Raw genomic sequence first — 19,356 nt, forward strand, 5'->3', positions numbered from 1 at the left:
AAAACTATCCAGCCAGGCTTTACTACCACAGGTCCGGTCAGCACCCTGCTCTCTTCTGGTTTCCCCAGTGCGGGATGACTGCATTGCCCACTCTGCTTCTCCTTTGCTATGCAGCTTGGGCTTTCTCTTGGCCCCGTGTGGCCAGGTGGTGGCCTTTACACAAACAGCATCTCAGAAGCACAGGGTTGCATGGCTTATGATCTGCTGTGCCATCTTTTGATCCAGGTTAAATTCAGGGTCAGTGCTCTGTTTGGATCTAAAACCCCTGATCTTTTCATGGCGACTAAGGGCAACTCAGGCCTCCCCATGCTGTGTCACAGTGTTACTGGTATCTAAACGTGCTATTTTGGGTTATCTCCTGGACACTGTGATTTGTTCATTTCAACCATCAATCTAACAAGGCCACTTTTGGTTTCTGGTTCTGGGGTGGAAGTCTTACCAGCTCGGGTGTGACACCTCACACATGACATTCAGCCCATCTCTACCTCCCCCAAGTCACTGACCAAGAAAAGCCCCGAAGGCTGCATTTTGCATCTAGCGCCACCCTCCGAGTGCTGACTGATCAAGTAAGTAACACTCTTTGGATATTGTTCAACCTTGGGAAATTTTCTAATTATTTTATCACCCATTCTATAAGGGCCAATCAAAATATACAGTGAATTAAAGGAATAAATATGAGAAAAGGGAAAAACAAACAAAGTCTTTGTAAATAGAGAGGGGTGGAGGGGTTGAAGGGAGAGCAGGGGAATGGGGAAAAAAAAAGAACCAAGATACATCATGTAAAGGTACAAGATCCCAATGATGAATGTCATCATACTGTATACCTAAAATGTACCAATAAACTTAAAAAATATACAGTGAATGTTTTAAATTTAAAACTTAATTACAGTAAAAAGACACACTGCCATTAAGCCCCCCCCATACTCCTCCTTCCTTCAAATATATTTATTCCATCCTTCTTGCCACTTTCTGAATTGTTCCTGGAAGTCTTCTTTTCTGAATGTCTTTAGGAGGTGTGATAAAAAATGCAGTGAATGCTGCTGCTGAGTGCCATCCAGCAGAAAGGCAGCTCATAAAAACATTACAATGCGTCCTCATCCACCTTCTTCACCAGGTCTGGCACCATGCAACTTCTGGCTCTTCTTTAGAGTCAAAATGACCATGAAAGGGAAATGTTTTGAGTTGATTCAGGACACCAAACTAAAGACACAACTAAAGACACTCACAAAAGAAGCCTCCCAGAACTGCTTCAGAAAGTGGCAAGAATGATGGGATAAGTGTTTTTGAAATAAAGGGGAAGATTCTGAAGGGGATTAATGGCAATGTGTCTTTTACTGTAATAAATTTTTAAAAATTTAAATATTCACCATAATTTTCAATCACACCTCATATATTTCTCCATCTTATGTATCAGGTGTGTGGTTAAGTCATGGTCAATGTGAGTGGGAACACTCAGCTGAAATGAGATGACATGGTTCTGGGGAACTGTATAAAGGGAAAACAGGAGAGGAGGATTTTGTGCTGCTGCTGTTCTCTCTGGCTGAACTCCACCTTCGCCTAGGATGGCTGATGTTCTTCTGGGAGGAGCTCTGGTCCTCCCCTTTGCCTTGTCCTTGAGCACTGTCTTCCAGCCCGTGGCTCAGACACTTCAGCTGGGAGCTCTGGTCTTCATCTTTGCCTTGGGCGCTGTCTCCTTGTTCTTGGCATGGATTCTTAGGTTTCCAGCATCGGCCTTTTACCCTGCCAGTGCACTCTCTAGTCTCTGGTACTGACCTTTAGACTCTCTAGCCTGGACCCCTTGGTCTTCCATCTTGGATTCCTCAGCCTCCTGATGTGGACTTGCATGAGACATTGCCATGGGCTCTAGGCCTTCAGCTGGACTCACGTGGGACATTGCCATGGGATCCAAGCCCTAGGCTGAATTCTTTAGATCTCTAGCACACAGACAGATCTCTTGTACTCTTCTACATCTGACTCTAGTAAGCACTGACTAGTATAGGGTATTTACTGAGTGAGTGGATGAATGAATGATAAAGCTAAAGAATGAATTAGGTATTTGAATTTATCAACTCAATAATCTTGTCTAAAAAGGAGATGAGATTGGTAGGAGGTGACTCCCAAGGACTGCTTCCTAAGAGCCACAGGGCTGTATTCTTGGCCTCTTGTTCAGGTGAAATCTAGTCTTGCCCTTTAAGTGTACTACTGTTTAGCTGGGTGTGGTAGCGCATGCCTGTAATCCCACCACTGGGGAGGGTGAAGCAGGAGGATCGCCCTGTGTTTGAGGCCAGTTTAGGCTACATAGAGGGTTCAAGGCCAGCCTGAACTGTACAGTGAGACACTGTTTCAAAAAAAAAAGTACTACAGCTTACCCCAAGTCTTCTCTATCCCTCAATTTTCTTTTTCTTTTTTTGTTTTTTTTGGTACTGGGGATCGAACTCTGGACCTTGCGCTTGCAAGGCAGGCGCCAGAAGCACTGAGCTAAATCCCCAGCCCTATCCCTCAATTTTCAACAGGGTTTTTGCTGGTTATACTCTTCCTATTCTTTCTGAGACAAACTCCACCCTTCTCAGAAACTGATTGTTCTAATTATCTCTACAGGGAGCCAGATCAAAACCAGAAGGAAAAGATTACAGAAGCACAGTCTGCTGCCTGACTTGAAATAAGTGTGGCCATCCCAGCTTTCTTCCAGTCATAAATGTTGGGCAGAAATTGTTCCAAAATCCCAGTCTCCTCCAAACATATGTGTATTTTCATTGGTCTGAAAAGCTTGGCCCTCTCACATTTCCAACGGATCACTACCCATGGCTTCCATTCTTTCCAACTCATAACCTGTATCTAAGGCAGATGCTGGCCTTCTGCCTGACCACTGGGGTTTCTGGAAGCAGTGGAGGCTTCTCCAGGGTAGCATTCTGACTCCTGGATGTGGCTGGACACTGGTGAGCTCCCATGTCACAGACAGTGGCTCATGTGCTTTAGGTGCTCCAGGGGCACAAATCCTCTGTCAGAGCTGGCAGAGCCCATGATTTTGACTGCTTGCTGTGTTATAGTTTTTATTTAGATGTGCCCTCAAAGCCTCATACACTCAAAGGTGGGGTTTTTGGGAGATGATTGGATCATGGGGGTGTGACAGTCATCAATGGACTAATCATTCTATCAGTGGATTAGTCTGGTGATGAATGCATAGCTAAGTATGTTGTTGATAGGTGAAGCCTGGTCACAGGAGGTGGGTTGCTGAGGGTGTGCATATTTATATAAATGTAGTTTATATAAAATATTGCATAAAATTTCAATTTATATTTTAATTATAGATTAGTTTATATATTTATATAAATATAGCCTATGGTATTTATATTCCATTCCCATTGTATAACAACACTGCTTTATCTGTTTTAGGTAAAGCATGAAATCTCAGGGTCTAAACACAAATTTTTTCCTTCCACTCAGAGCAATGTCAGTTTTCCTGGAGGGTGGGCAGGGCCTGCATATGACCTCTCCAGAGGGCAGCAGCCCCAGTCAGTGTTTTAAAGGTGCCGAGTTCAGGAGTTCAGGCTTCTGTACAGACTGTTCCGGTTCTGTGTGTGAGGCACTCACGTGGGTAGGCTTCTTTGGGGCAGGGCGCAGTTGTCTCTGTGGTTCAGGATCCAGTAGCCTGGGAGTCACACTGCATTTGCTCACACTCCAGGGTGTGACCTTGCCACAGCTGCACACGGTGCAATGCAGCTGCACACACGGTTGCTGGCTGGCAATGTCATGTCACGGGGAAAAAGGCATAGCCTTTGTGACACTGCCACAACTGCACACCCTGTTTTCATTGCCCTGAAAGTGTACAATTTATAACATGAGGGGCTGAAGTGCCTATCCAGAACTAAATGGGAATTCATGGGCATCCGTGTCTCTCTCCAGGTAATCCAGCAGAATTAAATGTATATGCCTTTCAAATGGGAGAAGTGAGCTCATTATGTGGAAGGATTACTATACATCGCCGGTGGATGTATGTGTTACAATTGTGTGCTGGCTGTTCTCATTAATGTCAGATCATTATTGGCTAAGGCTGAGCTCTTGTGTTGTCATAGTTCTTGCAGTTATGATACACGTGAATGGTCTCAATGCATCAAACATTTCTAATGTGTTATTAGGATAACAAATTTTTGACCAACAATCATGAGTATCATTTTTATGGCCTTTCTAAAAAAATAGTTTAACACTGAAAAAGTTCTGTGGATCCGTTTCCGAATTTCTGATTCTTTATTTACCAAGCATTCAGAAGACTGGGACGAGTGTTCAGGCTGGGGGTAAACATGGTGTGGGGGCAAGGCAGGCAGCCTGAGTAGGCTGTTTGCAGACCTTGCTGGGTCGGCCTGTGCCCCTGAGTCTGTAGCAGGACAGAGACAAGAAGCCAGAAGAGGAATGTTTCTATTCCTGAATGAAATCAGTTTTAGTCCCGAAAAATATTTTCATGTGTGCCAAACACTGAGCTTCCCAGTCAAGGGCCCTGGTTGGCCACTGGCTCTGAGTATATGTGTCTGTGGGGGCTTCTGGTTTGATTTTGCTTGTGCAGCTTTTGATTTGTTGAGTTGGTGTCTTCTTTTCCTCATCCAAATCCTCTTCCAATAGTAAGAATGGCTGACTGCTGTGTCCTGTCCGGAGTTATTGTCTACCCTGTCAGACTGATGTAAACCCAGCCTGAAGATGCCAAGATGCACCCCATCTTCATGCACCTGATCTTCATGCTTTCTAAATGCTTCCTTTCTGTTCTAATCCTGACCAGTGCTTCACACAGCCTTGGGCTAAGCTGCATTTCCACACACAGCTGCTTGTGGATGGTTTTAGGACCAGTGTCATGGCCTTGAGTCTTCTGCAGTATACGTCCTGGTCACACTGGGTGTCAGGCTCGTGCATATGGTGAGCCTTCAGGGCTGCAGCCCTGCAGCAGCCTTCCCAGAAGAGCAGGGGAGGAACACTGTGAGGTTAAACTCCTGTGCAGTCCAGGTTCCTCCCTGGAAGCCCTGGGGCGGGTTTGCTTCTGAATAGCAGGATGCAGAAAAGACATCAAGGGCCCAGTCTACTTGTGGCAGTGCTCAGAGCTGCTTATACTGGACCTTTCAAGAGTGAGAGAAGATCCAGGAAGAAAGGCAGGTATGGGGCTAAATGTGGGGACTGCATTGGCAGAGCATCCGACAGGGAGACAGACCGAAACTAGGGTATGTACTCTGATCTCAATCAGATACCTGTTCATGTTTTACGTGTCAGAAATAGTGCTTGGATTTGGGGACACAGATGTAAAAAGGGAAATCATACACAGCCCCTGCCCTCAAAGAGTTGCCAGGGTAGTAGGAAACATAGTTCTGTAAACCACAATCTAATGTGTCAGCTACCATAATTTAAGATGGTTTTTATTTTCTCACAAGTCTTCTAATGGCAGCCGAGGGGCAAGTCCCAGAACCATTCTCTTCCACAAGGTCCCCTGCAGGACACAGATTCTGGAAGCAAGCCACCCCTTCCACCCTGGGAATTGAGCTCTGTCCTGGCCTCATGGCTCCTGCTCACACCCCCACCCAGACTCCTGTTTTTCTCATATCTGACACACAAGACAGGCCTCACAGCCCAGACCCTGGATCCAAAGTCCAGTGGGAGCTAAATACCTTAGACGTTTGATCCAGCATTCTTTAAACCTTAGGTCACAAATGATTAGCAGACCAAGAAATCAATGCAGTGGTCACATCAGCATTTTTTTTTAGGGGCGGGGGGGTACCAGGGATCGAACTTGGGACCTTGTGCTTGCGAGGCAGATGGTGGCACCACTGAGCTAAATCCCCAGCCCACACCAGCATTTTTTAAAGAATAAAACAATGCAACAGGATAAAAACATCAAAGAACATCATATACTGTTAGGGTGACTATCTTTTTATAAACCCTTTGTTTCAGAGTGTGTGTGTGTGTACACTGGATTTCAATGTAAAATACATTTGTTTTATTGTGCATTGGAGTAAAAATGGCCACTGCACATCCACCTGTCATGTGAGCACAGGTGAGATGAGATCTTATTTTTTAAATTTCATATACAAGCTGCGGTGAAAATCTTGATATATACAGAATGAAAAAAGAAATCAAATTCTAACAATGATAGATCACTGAAGTAAGGGCATGGGCTTGGAGGGTAGATGCCCAGGGTTTACACTGCAGCCTTTTCCAGCATTTCCTAGCCACATGACCTCCCCAGAGTGAGTTACCTCTCTGAGTTTCCATTTGTTGGTATGTTACAGGAACAGTGTGTCTGTCCCATATGACTACTGGGGATAAATGAAGTAAGATAATGAGTGTAAGTGCAGAGCACAGCAAAATGAAAACCCGTTTAGAGTGGCTTCCCCTAAAACGCTGCTTTGCTCCCTTTCCTTTCCTGTAAACTCTGAAAGGCCAAATTAAGCCCATACCTAATGGAACATCCCATATCTATTTGGTTCAGCTTTTACTTAGTGTTTTAGGTAATGCTGGGAGAATCTGGAACATTATCCTATTCTGTATGAAAAGCCTGAGGTCTAGAAAGTTTTAGGGATTGAGAAACAAATCTTTTGTGCAGTGTCATTTGATGCCACATTGAGAATTTCCCAAGAGGAGATAAGAACAGAGCATGCAAACAGTGTTCATTTATAATCCTTACTTTAGGAAACCTTTTAAAGCCCAAGTGAGCACTTAGGAGTTTTTACTAATGTTTTAGAAATGTGGATAACCAAATGTGTTTTTCCATTTCTTTTAAAATATGAAATATTTCTCTTTCATTATAAGGTAATGTTCTGAAACCAGAATACATCATTATAGCACAAACATACCTGTTACAAGAAGAAAAATGATAAAAGAAACAACACCAAAGAAGAAAATGTAAAACTTTGGTGTGCTCAAAATGATGATTTATAGTGTAATTTGTCTTTGGACCCTTTACATAAAAATCTACATCTGCATCTTAATAGACGCATTTTAAAAATGGATAGAAGGAGTTTGCTAATCTGCATGGGTTCCTTTCAGAATGTAACCATAATCTATTACAGTTTATATGCTAACACAGAGTAGTCCACACTCAGGCTCACCGGAGGACAGTTGTGGCCACATTATTTCTCCAGGTGCCTTTCATGGTTATTCAAACAGTTTTGAACAAAACTGAGCATGTGAACCAAAGACTGAATCAGCACTGAATGTGAAGCACTGGTGGCACCCAATGACTCCATCCTCTCCTTCCCACCCTGCATGATTAGAAAGTTGCGGAAGTAGACACTGGCAGGAAGATAAATGCTCCTAATTACATGAGGCGTTTCGTTTGCGGAACCTACGCACTATGGGGTTTTTTTCCCACTTGAAACCAGAAGCACATTGATTTCTGGGAGTGTAGTGAAATTCTCAAGTAAATGGAAGCTATTTCCTGTCTCCTTCTGGATCATCATGACGGAAATCTGTCAGGCAGGCTCCGAGCAGGTTGGAATCTGAGGCCACAGCTCCTGTGGAGGAGCCGACCTTTCCTGTCACCCTTCCAAAAGTTCCCTGGGCGGAAGGCATATCAGGGCTGTGCTGCTTGACTTGTAAGTTACTATGTCCCGTTTAAAATGCCTTGAGCAGAAAAGCTCAGGGAGGCACTACTAATAAAATCTATTAAATGCCCCCGGCAGACAAGATAATGGGGGTAGTGGATGGAGGTGGATATGAACAGTTGAGGAAGTTAGGAAAGGGTGCAATTCCTGCATGCTAGGTTCCGGGCCTTGCCCAGAGCTTGTAGAGAGCCAGTGGAGAAGCTATTCATTTTTAATACATCTCAATACAATTTGGGGTTGAGAAAAACCTGGGGCTCAGGGCAGGTGAGCAGTGAGTTCAATGACTTTAAGGCACAATATCACACCGTGATGAGCTTAGGGTAGAAATAACTTGCTCATTTTCCTTACGGAGCTTCCTGGAAGGAGACACATCTGAGACCAAGCGTATGTGCACTAGAAATGGAGCTGGTGCAAATGCATGTTCTGTTGCTGCATCTCACTGCTGGTGCCAACCGTGTAGCTATTGTGCCCTGTGCTCTCCTCACCCCAGGTCAGTGCTGCATCATTTATCAGCTCTCTCTGAGAGCGGCTGTCTAACAAGCTCCATGTCCGCCATTGACAGTGCGAACGCATGGCCTCCCTGTGGTCCCATACCTTCTCCAGGGGTCTCTGTCCAAGAGCTTTATGGGAGTCAAGATGAATTACAGCTCCTTCCCCTGACAGACCAAATCTGCCACTTGGCTGGGAGAGGATAATCAGGCTGGCTGGAAAAAAAGGGTCCTCCTTCCCCATCCAGCCTGAACACATTTTGCCTTTCTCAGGATCTTCTGCTGGACCATCAGGTTATGTTTTGGTGCATTCCAATAATTTTCTGAATTAAACTGACAAGTAGTTAATTTTAAGAATTATTCTTTTCTCCCTATATGCAGGCATTCCAATTATTCCTTCAGCCTGAAGGACGTGCTAGCCTCCGGGCTGTCCCCACTTTCAGTGGTCACAGACATGGGATACTCCAAGGACACAAAGCTGGTTCCCAGCAGCAGGGAAATGCTGCTCAGCTGCTGCCAAACAGCACACTGGGCTTGGGGCCAAGCCTGAGGGCCCTCTGGAGAAGTGGATGGATCATGGCCTGGAGGGGCTGTAAGTCTGAACCCTGCTAATTCCTACACAGAGGATCGGGAGGTGCCCTCAGGCACTTGCTTCCTCCTAGGAAGCTGAGAGCCAGAGGTGGTACGGTTTCATACCTAGAAACTGTGTACGAGACTCCTGACTTAAATGTGCAGCAGGCCATCCTAGAAAGTGAGGCAGGAACTGCTAGCTGCACCTCCATTCTCCTCCCTGGGCAACAGACAGAAACACACTTAGTGGAAAGACCACATTTCCAGCTTATCCTGCACAAATACTTCTGTGGATTATAAACAGAAGTCACAGAGCTTCTAGGAAAGATCTTTAAAGGCCACGAGGTACACCCCTGTTCCCCGCTCCATCTTGGCTTCTAGAACGTGTATGTGAGAGCTGCGGTAGTCACCCTGTGACCATGAGGCAAATGCTAAAGATGGCAAGGCGGGAAGACAGGAGATTCTCTGATGACCCAGGAGCTGCTTTTACAACCCTCCACTCACCCCCCACTACCTGCTCTTATGACGTGAGAAAAATAAAAACCTGTCTTTGTTTGAAGCTAGCATCATGTGGCGTCTGTTTCTAGCAGCCGGATGCCCTCTCTCACTAACGTGGACAGCTGTAAATTTACTCCTTTCCGTGGCCCCACCCCTGTGACCCCAATAAGCCCCTCTTTAGTGGTAGCTTTCATGTCTACAGCTATTCTGAGTGTCCTGACAGGGGATCTTCTGAGCAGGTTTGGTGCCACTTGCCTGTGGGTGAACAAGGAGCAACCACACAAGTAAGGCTGATTTCTTTGCTAGTTCTCACCTGGTCTCAGTGTCCAGTGCTCTGTGTCACCTGCAGGGCTGCCCTGGATGCCCAAAGCTGACAGGAGGCTGGGTGTCTCCTCTACATCCATGACAAGGCCTGGCCCACAGCTCTCAGCACACAGTAGGTGCTACGACAGCTCTTGAATATTTGTGTCTGATTTTAATATTAGCAGAGGGAATGACCCCAATCTGTCTGTAAGACCACTAATGTAGAAGCTTTCAAACACAACAAAAGATGCCAGTTGTTAGCATAGTAGAAAAATAGAGGATAGCAGCATTACCACTGGTGTCTTTGTATGTCTCAAGTTTTCAAAGCGTGTTCCTCTTCCTTTCCTTTTCATAGTCACCCTTATAGCAGGGCAGGGATATACACAATTTCACAGACGGGAATGTGGAGGCCTAGGAAGTGAAATGTGCACCCGGAAGGTACATGGTGGTGGCATTCAGGAGTCAGGCCTGTAGAGAGATGTGGTGGACTCAGGTGTGCTCTTATCTCATGCACCCCAGTCTGTACCATGCCTCCCTCAGGCATTTGTGCTCCTTTCTGCTGGCACTTGTCCTGATGTCTCACATAGTCCTAACACTTCCTGTCCTGGTCACTAAGTCATCTCTGGCATTGGCCAGTTCTCCTGGTCTCTCTCCACTCTTCCCTCCAGTGATCTCACATCCTCCTGTTTCCATCCTGTCTTGGATGGGAATGTGGGATCAAGGACAGGATTCACAGGATGCTTAATTTTGTTTCGCTGTGGTATGGCAACTGGGGGACCATGGAAAGCAGGAGGAACGGCACAGTATGGCTGCAGCCTGAAGCCTCTAGGGATGGGTCTAGCTGGGTTCCTATTATAGTTTAGATTTAAAATGGCCCCCAAAAGTCTCACATTCAGAGGTGGGGGCCTGGCTAGAAGAAAAATATCACTCTAGTCATGGATTGGAGGGTGTCTCCTCCCCTCTCTCTCTCTGCTCTTTGGCAGTGTTATGAACAGCTGTCCTCCACCATGCTGTTTTTGCTCTGGAACCAGAAAACCATGGACCAAACCCACTGAAACTGTAAGCCAAATAAAACTCTCTTCCTTTAAATTGTTGGTATTGGATATGTGTCCCAGTGATAGAGAAACTAACTAATATAGCTCCCCTAGCCACGGGCCCCTCCTGGAGCCAGTGAAGACCCTTTGGGGTCAGTGTCACAGCCAAATCCAAAACATTATGTCCCCAGGCTATGATGAGTAAATTTTGATCACCCCTGATTTGTCCTGGGGCTCAGTCCTTCCCTTGAACCAGCTGGTCCGGGTGGACAGGTACTTTCTGCAGACATCTCAGAAGCTGTCACAGCCTAAGAAATTCTCTTCTGTGGCTCAGGAAGAGTATGAAATGACTGACTGAACCTCAGCAAACTCAAGAGACATTTTGGGGGCATTTACAATCCTGCAGAGCACAATGAAATCAGAAAGATGCAGAGGAAAAGGCAGAGTTTCTGGAAAAAAGACAGGCTCAGCTGTGTTCCTTGAACCCACCCAAAGAAGTCTTCACAGAGGGTTGGGGGAGGGACAAAGAATATCACTATGTGTACAGGGAAGCTGTGTACACATGGAGAAGTCTGAGAGAGATTCAGAATAGAAATGCTCCATGGTGAGTGAAGGCACAAAATAAGCCAGGCCCACTGGGGTGTCCTTGAAACCTGTAGGACTCTGGGCATCATGTGCCAACATTTGGAATCAAAAACCAAGGTGAAGGAAAGACTTCCAGACTCCAGAAGGGATGTAGATGGGAAACTGCATGTGTGGCCTGGGCCACCAACATTAGCTCTGAGTAGTTAGCAAAAAGCAGAGGAAGAACTGGAGTTGGACAAAAATGGAACAGAAATTTTGTCTTCACCCATGAGGAAAGTCTTTCAGAGAGCCAAAGATACTCATGACTTCACCACTCTGAGGACCCTTGCCCTGGCCCTGCAGACCATTCCCAATCATGCCATAAGAGAGTCCTGCTGATGTTGGAGCTGCTGTCACTCAGAGGACAGTGTTTTCACCCCAAGGACTGGATGTTAGAGCTGGTTCTGCTATGTGTTGGCCCATGTGATTCACACCAAGTTGAAGTTAACCAACAAAGTTGTTTATGCACTAAAGACTGGAGATACAACATGCCCTGTCCTGTCCTATAAACTGCAGACAACTGGAGGAAGGGTCTGGGCAGCCAACCTCTTTTTACAGCCAGCCCTCCTGTGCAGGAAGCACCGGATAAGGCTGTGAAGTTCAGCAGCATTCCTTCAGAGAACTGCAAAGGCCACAGCTGAGGTGATCCATGGGAACTGTTTTGAAAGGACAACATACCACCCCAGGACATCCTGACCTATCTTCAGGGGCAGCGGTCAGGGCAGGGTGGGGTGGTGGCTCCGACCACTGTGTGGTCAGGTTACTCCTCCGACGTCTCTGGAGTTGCTGCCTCCATTCTGCTTCCATCTCACCTCACTCCAGGGACAGGGCCATCTTCAGATACAGCATTCTGATCATATCACTCATAGCTCTTAAGCCCTTAACGGCTCCCCAGTGCCAGCTGCATAAAAGCCAAAGTCTGAAGCCTAAAGCCCCTCTCAATCAGGCTGAGATCTGCTTTCTTTCTTGTGCTTTATGCAGAACTCAAATGCACCAGTAATAAAACAAGGCAGTCACAGTTAATAGTAATAGTAGATTATTAATAGCAGCATTAGTCATCTTAATGGTTTCCAAGTTTATTGTTATTTTATTAAACAGACTAATTAAAGCAAACATTCATTGTCCAGGTTTTCAGTTATTTTCCTCTTCAAACAAGTAATCCAGAATTATCTGCAGATGGACAGGTCCTTCCTAGCTGCCCTGCATTTTAATATTTCTGCTAGGCACTGTGCCGGTGGAATTGACTGCACTTAATTTATAAAGGAGGATTTATGGACTTGGGAATGACAACAGACAGCCAATCAATAAGGGATGATAATAACAGCATGTAATATCAAGGAACATTAGGTCTCAGGCATGATTTGGGGAGGGAAGTGGGCAGTTAGAAACCTTATCATTTGAAGAAGGTCAAGGCCTAGCAGCCATAAGAATGCCTAAGCAAATAAAATCACACCTGTGAATAGGAGAAAGTGTAAATCGCTGAATGGAGAAAGGATTTTAGATTTTGTGGATACATTACTTTCCTGGGAAAGGATGTAGACTGCTGTAGGACAAATGCAGTATGTCAAGAGAGGGTCTGTTTACTACTGCTCAAAACTATAATGATGAAACGCCGGTGTAGAGAAAGGGTCCCAGCCAACCAACTCTTGCCAGGGCCGAGACCCAAATCCTCCACAAAGTGGGGGAAGGGGAGTTTAGGTGCTGTAGAAAGGCCTAAAACAACATGGCTGAGTCTTAGCACATATATTTAAGACCCAGTGGCTTTATGACATTCTGTCTGGTCATTTTTTTTCAGGGGGTAGGGAAGCTTTGCATTGATCTAGTAAATTGCTGCTTGTGTGACTGAAAAAGAAAAAGACACCAAAAAACAAAAAATAAAAAAGCCACAGAGTTGCAAATTCCATTACCAATATTCATATTCCATCACTAAAACCAAAACCATAATCATTCTCTTTGAAAGACATTCACAGAATCACACAGAATTCCACAGCCAGCTTTATCGCAAAACACTTATTTCCACTTCGAAAAGTTCACTTTCACAGCTCTTTCAAGAATAGGTGTGCTAGTAAAGCGTATGTAGATACTTCCTGTTTTTAGCACCTAGAAAAATGCATCTGGGACATTATTTGCTTCCTCCCTACCACACTGCTTGTTTAGTAGTAAGTGAAGATATAGTATTCTTCTAAACACTTCCCAGGAGACTGGATCCTCTAATTCTATTGCAACATACTTCAGTCAGACTTCACAAATCCCGCTCTCTGATCCAGACTCCGGAGCCTGGTGGTTCTGGAAAGTGAGCTTACCTCCTTGTAAGGTGTACTCGGCCACAGCCCTGCTGAAGACACCCAGGCCAGCCCCATTGTATGCAGCCACCTGGATTTCGTACTGTGTCCAGATGATCAGGTCTGTCACCAGGCAGTAGTTCACTTCTGGGCTGGTGATGTTCCTCTGCTGATGCTCGCTGGGCAGGCCCGCTAGGCGGTACCTGCACCAGAAAGAAGCCCATGACAGCAAAGAAACACCTCAAGTTCATGGTGGCCATTCCACACAGTTAGAGGAAAATGGAAGTAAACAGACAGACGCAGAGCTGAGAGGTCAGACAACACCACTCATTAACTATTTTAAAAGGTACACTCTTCTCTCAAAGCGATTATAAGCTCTAGGCATAATGCAGCAGCTATTTCAACATATTATGGTTATGAAAAAATGATAGCTTTTTAAAGGTAACTTGCTTGGAGTGTACAGTGACTGACTACCCCAAATTCTAAACATGATTTCCATCAGGGCTTGAGATACACTATCGTCTTGTGACTGCAATGTGGGGAAGAATCAAGAAGCAGAATGCATGTGGCTTCTTGTCCTTTGTGGGCTGCACTGTGGTTCGGTTTCCATTTAGGAGTTCTGGTCCCTCCAAGTGTATCCCACAACTAAAAGAAGTGGCTTTGAGAAGGTGTTAACATTCTTTTATGCAAATCCCTTATTAATATGACACATTGCTTTTTAGGGGCTTTTGTGAGTGCCTGGGTACTATAATCTTTAGTTTACCAAAGTCAGAAATTTAAAGTTATGTTTATTAGAAAGGTGACTTATGCAACTCCACACTCAGAAAATATATAAATTAGAAAATTGTTTTTTGTACTATGAAAGGCCTTTGAGAACATTATTTTGATTAGCAAATATTCTTCTGTGGTTCAGTTTATAGAAGTTAATGTACTGAACTGACTCAGTTAATTTGCTGAGCTTTTCTGGATCAGTCCCCAGGGTAAGATGAAAGATATGCGCAATAGGGGTGATTTTCTAGTCATCCTGCAGCTTTCAAAAACATCTAATTTTTATCCCAAAAGTGGTTCATAAACTGCTCAAAGAATGTGGCTTTGTTTGATAAATGGAAAGGGGAAATGATTGATGAGCGATCCAAAACCAGAGTAGCAGCAATAAATCCATTCTCTTGTCATGGCCTGCTGGAATTCCCAGCTTCCTCCATGGTGGTGCCTGTCCCCCAGGGCAGGGCATTCTGCATGAAGGAACACACCTGAGAAAGGTGAGTGTGGGCAGGTGTGTCTGTAAGGCCACCACTATTGGAAAAAAAAATCAGAGAACTCAGACGTTCAGTCCCTCCTATGTAAAACAATTTTCTAAAGAGAATGACAGCTGAACATGTAATAAGGATGCAGAGAGAGGGCAATAAAAGTTTCTGCAAGAAAATCAGGATTTTCTGGCAGCGTTCTTTCATCCCCTCTTGCTACGGATGCTTTGTACTTGGTGAGGCTGGTTTGGGGGGCAATACAGATGATCAAGAGCAGAAAGCACTTGAATGCAAGCAGGTCCAAGGCTTCCCTCTGCCTCTTGCCTGAAAGGAGGAAGTGGCTGCCACTCGGGCCTGGCATGGATTAACCCATATGATGGGTACTTCCATTTGAATCCCCTACAAAAGATTAACTTTAAATGTAAATGGCACTGAAGGCAATTACCCATTTAGGAAAAAGTAAAAAGTTGGCTCTCCATCCACAACAGAGTAGCCCAGGCACGTAGACGATACCAAGAACCACTGATAGCAGTGGTGGTGAACCTATGGCACACATGCCAAAGCGTGCTGTTTGTATCACTGAAAGCTTGAAAAGGTTCGCCATCACTGACCTACAGCCAATGTGATACAGTGAGCAAGACCCCATAGGAAGGGCTTACTCCTGCAGACCCATCTCTAGACAATTTGCCTTCCAGGAAAAAGGGGAATTAGCATGGAAAGGTTAAGATTGAGGTTGAGCCCGGGTTTAACCACTATGAGCTGGGTGACCTCAGGCAAATTCCAAACTTCTCTAAGGTTTGTTTCCACTGCTCTAAAATGGGAATTAGAGTAATAGCATTTTGCCCAGCTGTTGCAAGAATGAATGAAACAATGGATGTGAAAGAGGTGTGGAAGTGTAGCGCACCCCTCATTTTGTTTTAAATATGGCTCTTCTACTAAAGCATGGGAGAGATGAGTTATAAGACAGGAAACCTGTGGTGCACACCTGTAATCCCACCACTCTGGTAGGCTGAGGCAGGAGGATCACAAATTTGAGCCCAGCCTAGGCAACTTAACTTGTCAATATCCTGTCTCAAAATAAAAAATAAAAGTCTAGGGATGTAGCTCAGTGCAAAGGCCCTGGGTCCTGTCTGCAAAGGAAGAAGAAGGAAGGAAGGAAGGAAGGAAGGAAGGAAGGAAGGAAGGAAGATAGACTTGAGGAGGAGGAGGAGGCCTGCATAAGCCAACTACATTTTCCTGTGCCACTCTAAGACAGTGAAAATGAATTGCAGAACTTAATTCTTCAAAGTCATCTATGCTCCCCGCCAGGACAGGCAGGTTGGCCCACTCTAACCAGTGGCTCAGGATGCCACTGTCACATGATGTCTAAGAAGGTCACAGTTAATAAGGGTAGTGAGGGCATCCTCCTCTCACTGGTAAGCTATGTTGCTCAGGAGACGGGCTCAGCCAGAACAAGACGATTTTTTATACAGAAATAAACAGGAGAATGTTTTTAAAGGACATAACCCTCTGCTCCTCTCAGAGAAACACCCTGTCCATTATTATAAATATTTTATTATTGCTCACACAGCCTAACAATTCTTATGGCCACAGCCATGGAGGTGATTTATTTCCATTTGTTCTTTGTGTACTGGGCCTAGGTTCTGACAGAGAGACTGTGCCCTCCAGGGTGCATGCTTGTAAATGGAGTGCTGATTTGCAGACCAGAGGATTATTTGGAGATGTTTCCAAGCGAATTCATTTTGGCATAGGTCTTTAATTTCTGAAAACTTTGATATTCACAGGCCTTGGGTACTGTAGCCCCATTTTAGGGCTTTCTTGATTTAAGCCCCAAGAAATACAGATGTCCTCTTCTCTGGCACTCGACTCTACTGACACCACCACAGAAAATCCTTTTAACAGTAGTAATCCCACAAAATAGAGAAATGGGCAGTCCCTGAAGTGACCGCATAGCATCAGAGAGATGTTATTATTAACTCTGCGCCCCGGGCCTGGTTCTGTGGAATGACTTTTAAAGCCCTTTCTTGACAGCTGCAGCCTGAGCAAACTTTCCCTCCACAAGCTGGGAGACCCAGGGGCTGTAAGAGGCCCTGCGAGGGAGAGGCTGCCAGGGAGGGCCAGCCAATTAGTCTCATTAGTGGATGGGCATGAATGAGGGGTGACGGCTAGAGCGGGGGCACGAGGCAGGAAAGGACAGGAGCCTCAGCCACAAAGCAGTAGAAAGGCAGTGAAGGGTGGTCAGGAGACAAAGGTCTATCCAGAAGCATCAGCAGGAGCAGAGCCCATGGCCCTGCCCGCAGGAAAGACCCTCAACTTCTCTGACCTTCTTTACATGCAAAAGGACAGCCGGGGGCACAGACAACAGGGGCCATGTAAGGCAACACAAGCCTTTCCTGCATCCTCAGGATGGGCCACTTCTGTCACCTCAGCAGACAGCGGTCTGGAGTGTTTTCACAGACCTGAGGTGCACATGAAAGTAGCAGCAAATCGATGGTGACACAAAATACTACACACACAGAGATGAACACCATTCACTGAGGTATGGGTGATTGTATACATGCATATTGGGAACTGGGGGTCCTTCAAATAAAAGATAATGGAGTTAAAGAACAGCACTTTCATGATTTCTTACCTTTACCAAAGAAACCAAATGTGCCTACTTAAGACCTTTGTTAACTAAGTACAGTATTTACTGATCTCAAGCTCAGCGTGAGGCCAGGGTATGCATTTGGAGGAAAGGAATAGTAGAGACCAATAGTTCTTGCCCTAATAAGGCTGATAAAATTAACAAATACATCCACAGCGGTGTCATAATCAGAGGAGATTTAATAATTATTCTTTAATACTACGTTAGTTTTTTCTTTTTACTGTATTAACAAACCACTGCAATTACCACATTCCTGCGATTTTTATATTAGCAGGAGTTTTGGCAAAGGAGATTTCTTCTGCTGAACATGGCCAAGTTCTCACACGGTTCTCTCAATATTTTTAGAAGCCTACCCATCCCTTCTGAGGCAGAGACAGCAAACTGACCACCCTTCAGCCAGATGAGCATCTGGCCTGTGCTATATCTCAAAATACATCAGTTTCATTTCCAAGACCTAAATGTAGTGAGACTATAAGAAAAAGGCTAGATGTTTTGATTTCCTTGAAATGCTAGATCTGACAAAAGTGAGCAGCATGCTAGCATGGTAACAACTGGCTCAAAAGTAGTATTATAAATGATTAAATGCATGCATCTGGTAAACAAGGAATGAAAGGGTTTACACTGAATAGCATGCCTTGCTTCCTCGCCCATAATGTTCCTTCCAAAACACAACCACTGGGCCCGTGTAAGGACTTCATGGGTGGACACGTGAAGTGTCACATTCACTCGTGCTCTCCAGTTTGCCACAGTTCCTCCACCCTGCAAAGTCTGGCGCCTGACCTGTGTCCTCACGTTACCGACTGGCTCAGACAGACACTGAATGAGTTGGATAACCAACTCTTCCTAATGACCGTCTAGAATGCCAGCACAGGCTACTTGCCTGAGGATGTACCCACGCAGCACCCCGTTGTGCTCTGTTTCTGGGGGAGGCTGCCACTGTACCATGATGGACTGGTTGGTGCGCCCACTGGCCACGATGTTTTTCGGGGGAGCACTGGGTGGTTCTTCGGGTAACATCAACCTACAAATGAGGGAAGAGGAAGAGAGAAAGAGATAAGCACTAGACACCAAGGACTACGACAGCATTTTCCACCACACTGCACCCAGATCCTCACTACTAGCAAAAATAGGGGCCAAGAATGCGTGGCTGAACTCACCAAGGGATGTGACAGCAATTACACTTGCCCAGAGGAGCAAACCAGAAAGGTGGGGCTGGGGATGACGCCAGAGGTGCCTGTCTGTCTGAAGAACCCTGGGTTCCCAGAACCAGGAAAGATGACCAGTTGAGTGAGCTGCTTTTGTCCAGGAGTTGAGGCTCCTTCTTTGGCTTTTTCATTATTTTTCATCTTAAATTCCCACATTTTGAAAAGTTATTTAAATCTCAACTACTGTACCAATCAGGCCATCCAGAGCTCAGACTACTGGAGACAGCTCCCTAAAACTAGATGCTCCCCGCCAGAGCAGCTCCTGGGGTCTGTGTAAGCTCCTACTTGCCTGAATACAGAAGGCTGTGGCACCTGGAGCAGTCTGTACAGGCACAGCCAGAGCACCACAGGAGAAACCTGATACTCGCCTCTAGGCCGGTAAGGGAAACCCAGTTTGTTTTCCTCACCTGCACTAAGGGCTGTTTGCCCTCTCTGGGACACTCTTTTCTGCTGGCGTTTTTGCCAGTGACCCTAAGGAATTATCAATGAACTGCCTCTGTCCAATGTAGCACATATGTTTGACTCAGAGGTCTGGGCTCCACTCACCTGCTTGTCTCTGCACTGTACTGGCCCTTTCCCACTTGGTTCACCGCACACACCCGAAACTGATAGGTGCGGGCTGGAGTCAGGCCGCTCACGGTGATGTCTGTCATTTCGGGGCCAACATCTGACAGGTGCACCTTCCAGGGAGAGTCTAAAGGAATAAGCAAATCAGGTTCAAAACCACATAACCATGCATCTCAATGATAAATGAATATAAATCCCTTCCCGTAGACTATCTCCTCTGCTTTCCAAGATAGTGCTAGGAGAGAGAATGGCTATCCCCATTTGACAGATGTGAAGACTGAGGCTGAAGTCATGTGCCCAGTAGCCGGTGAACTCTG

At 45.5% G+C, this 19,356-nt stretch overlaps 1 protein-coding gene across 1 annotated transcript in view; it reads right to left on the reverse strand.

The window, feature by feature from the left end:
* Positions 1 to 19,356, reverse strand: part of Sdk1 (sidekick cell adhesion molecule 1) — an 827,695-nt gene that overhangs the window by 175,855 nt on the left and 632,484 nt on the right. Inside the window, 3 exon segments of the mRNA XM_087195944.1 lie at positions 13,398 to 13,579; positions 18,148 to 18,288; positions 19,019 to 19,166. Of these exon segments, the coding sequence (XP_087052070.1) occupies positions 13,398 to 13,579; positions 18,148 to 18,288; positions 19,019 to 19,166 (471 nt within the window).

This window comes from Heterocephalus glaber, unplaced genomic scaffold (genome assembly GCF_053883595.1).
Source record: "Heterocephalus glaber isolate CG9 unplaced genomic scaffold, H.glaber_assembly_v1.0 deba00001610, whole genome shotgun sequence".
In the NCBI taxonomy this organism is placed as follows: Eukaryota; Metazoa; Chordata; class Mammalia; order Rodentia; family Bathyergidae; genus Heterocephalus; species Heterocephalus glaber.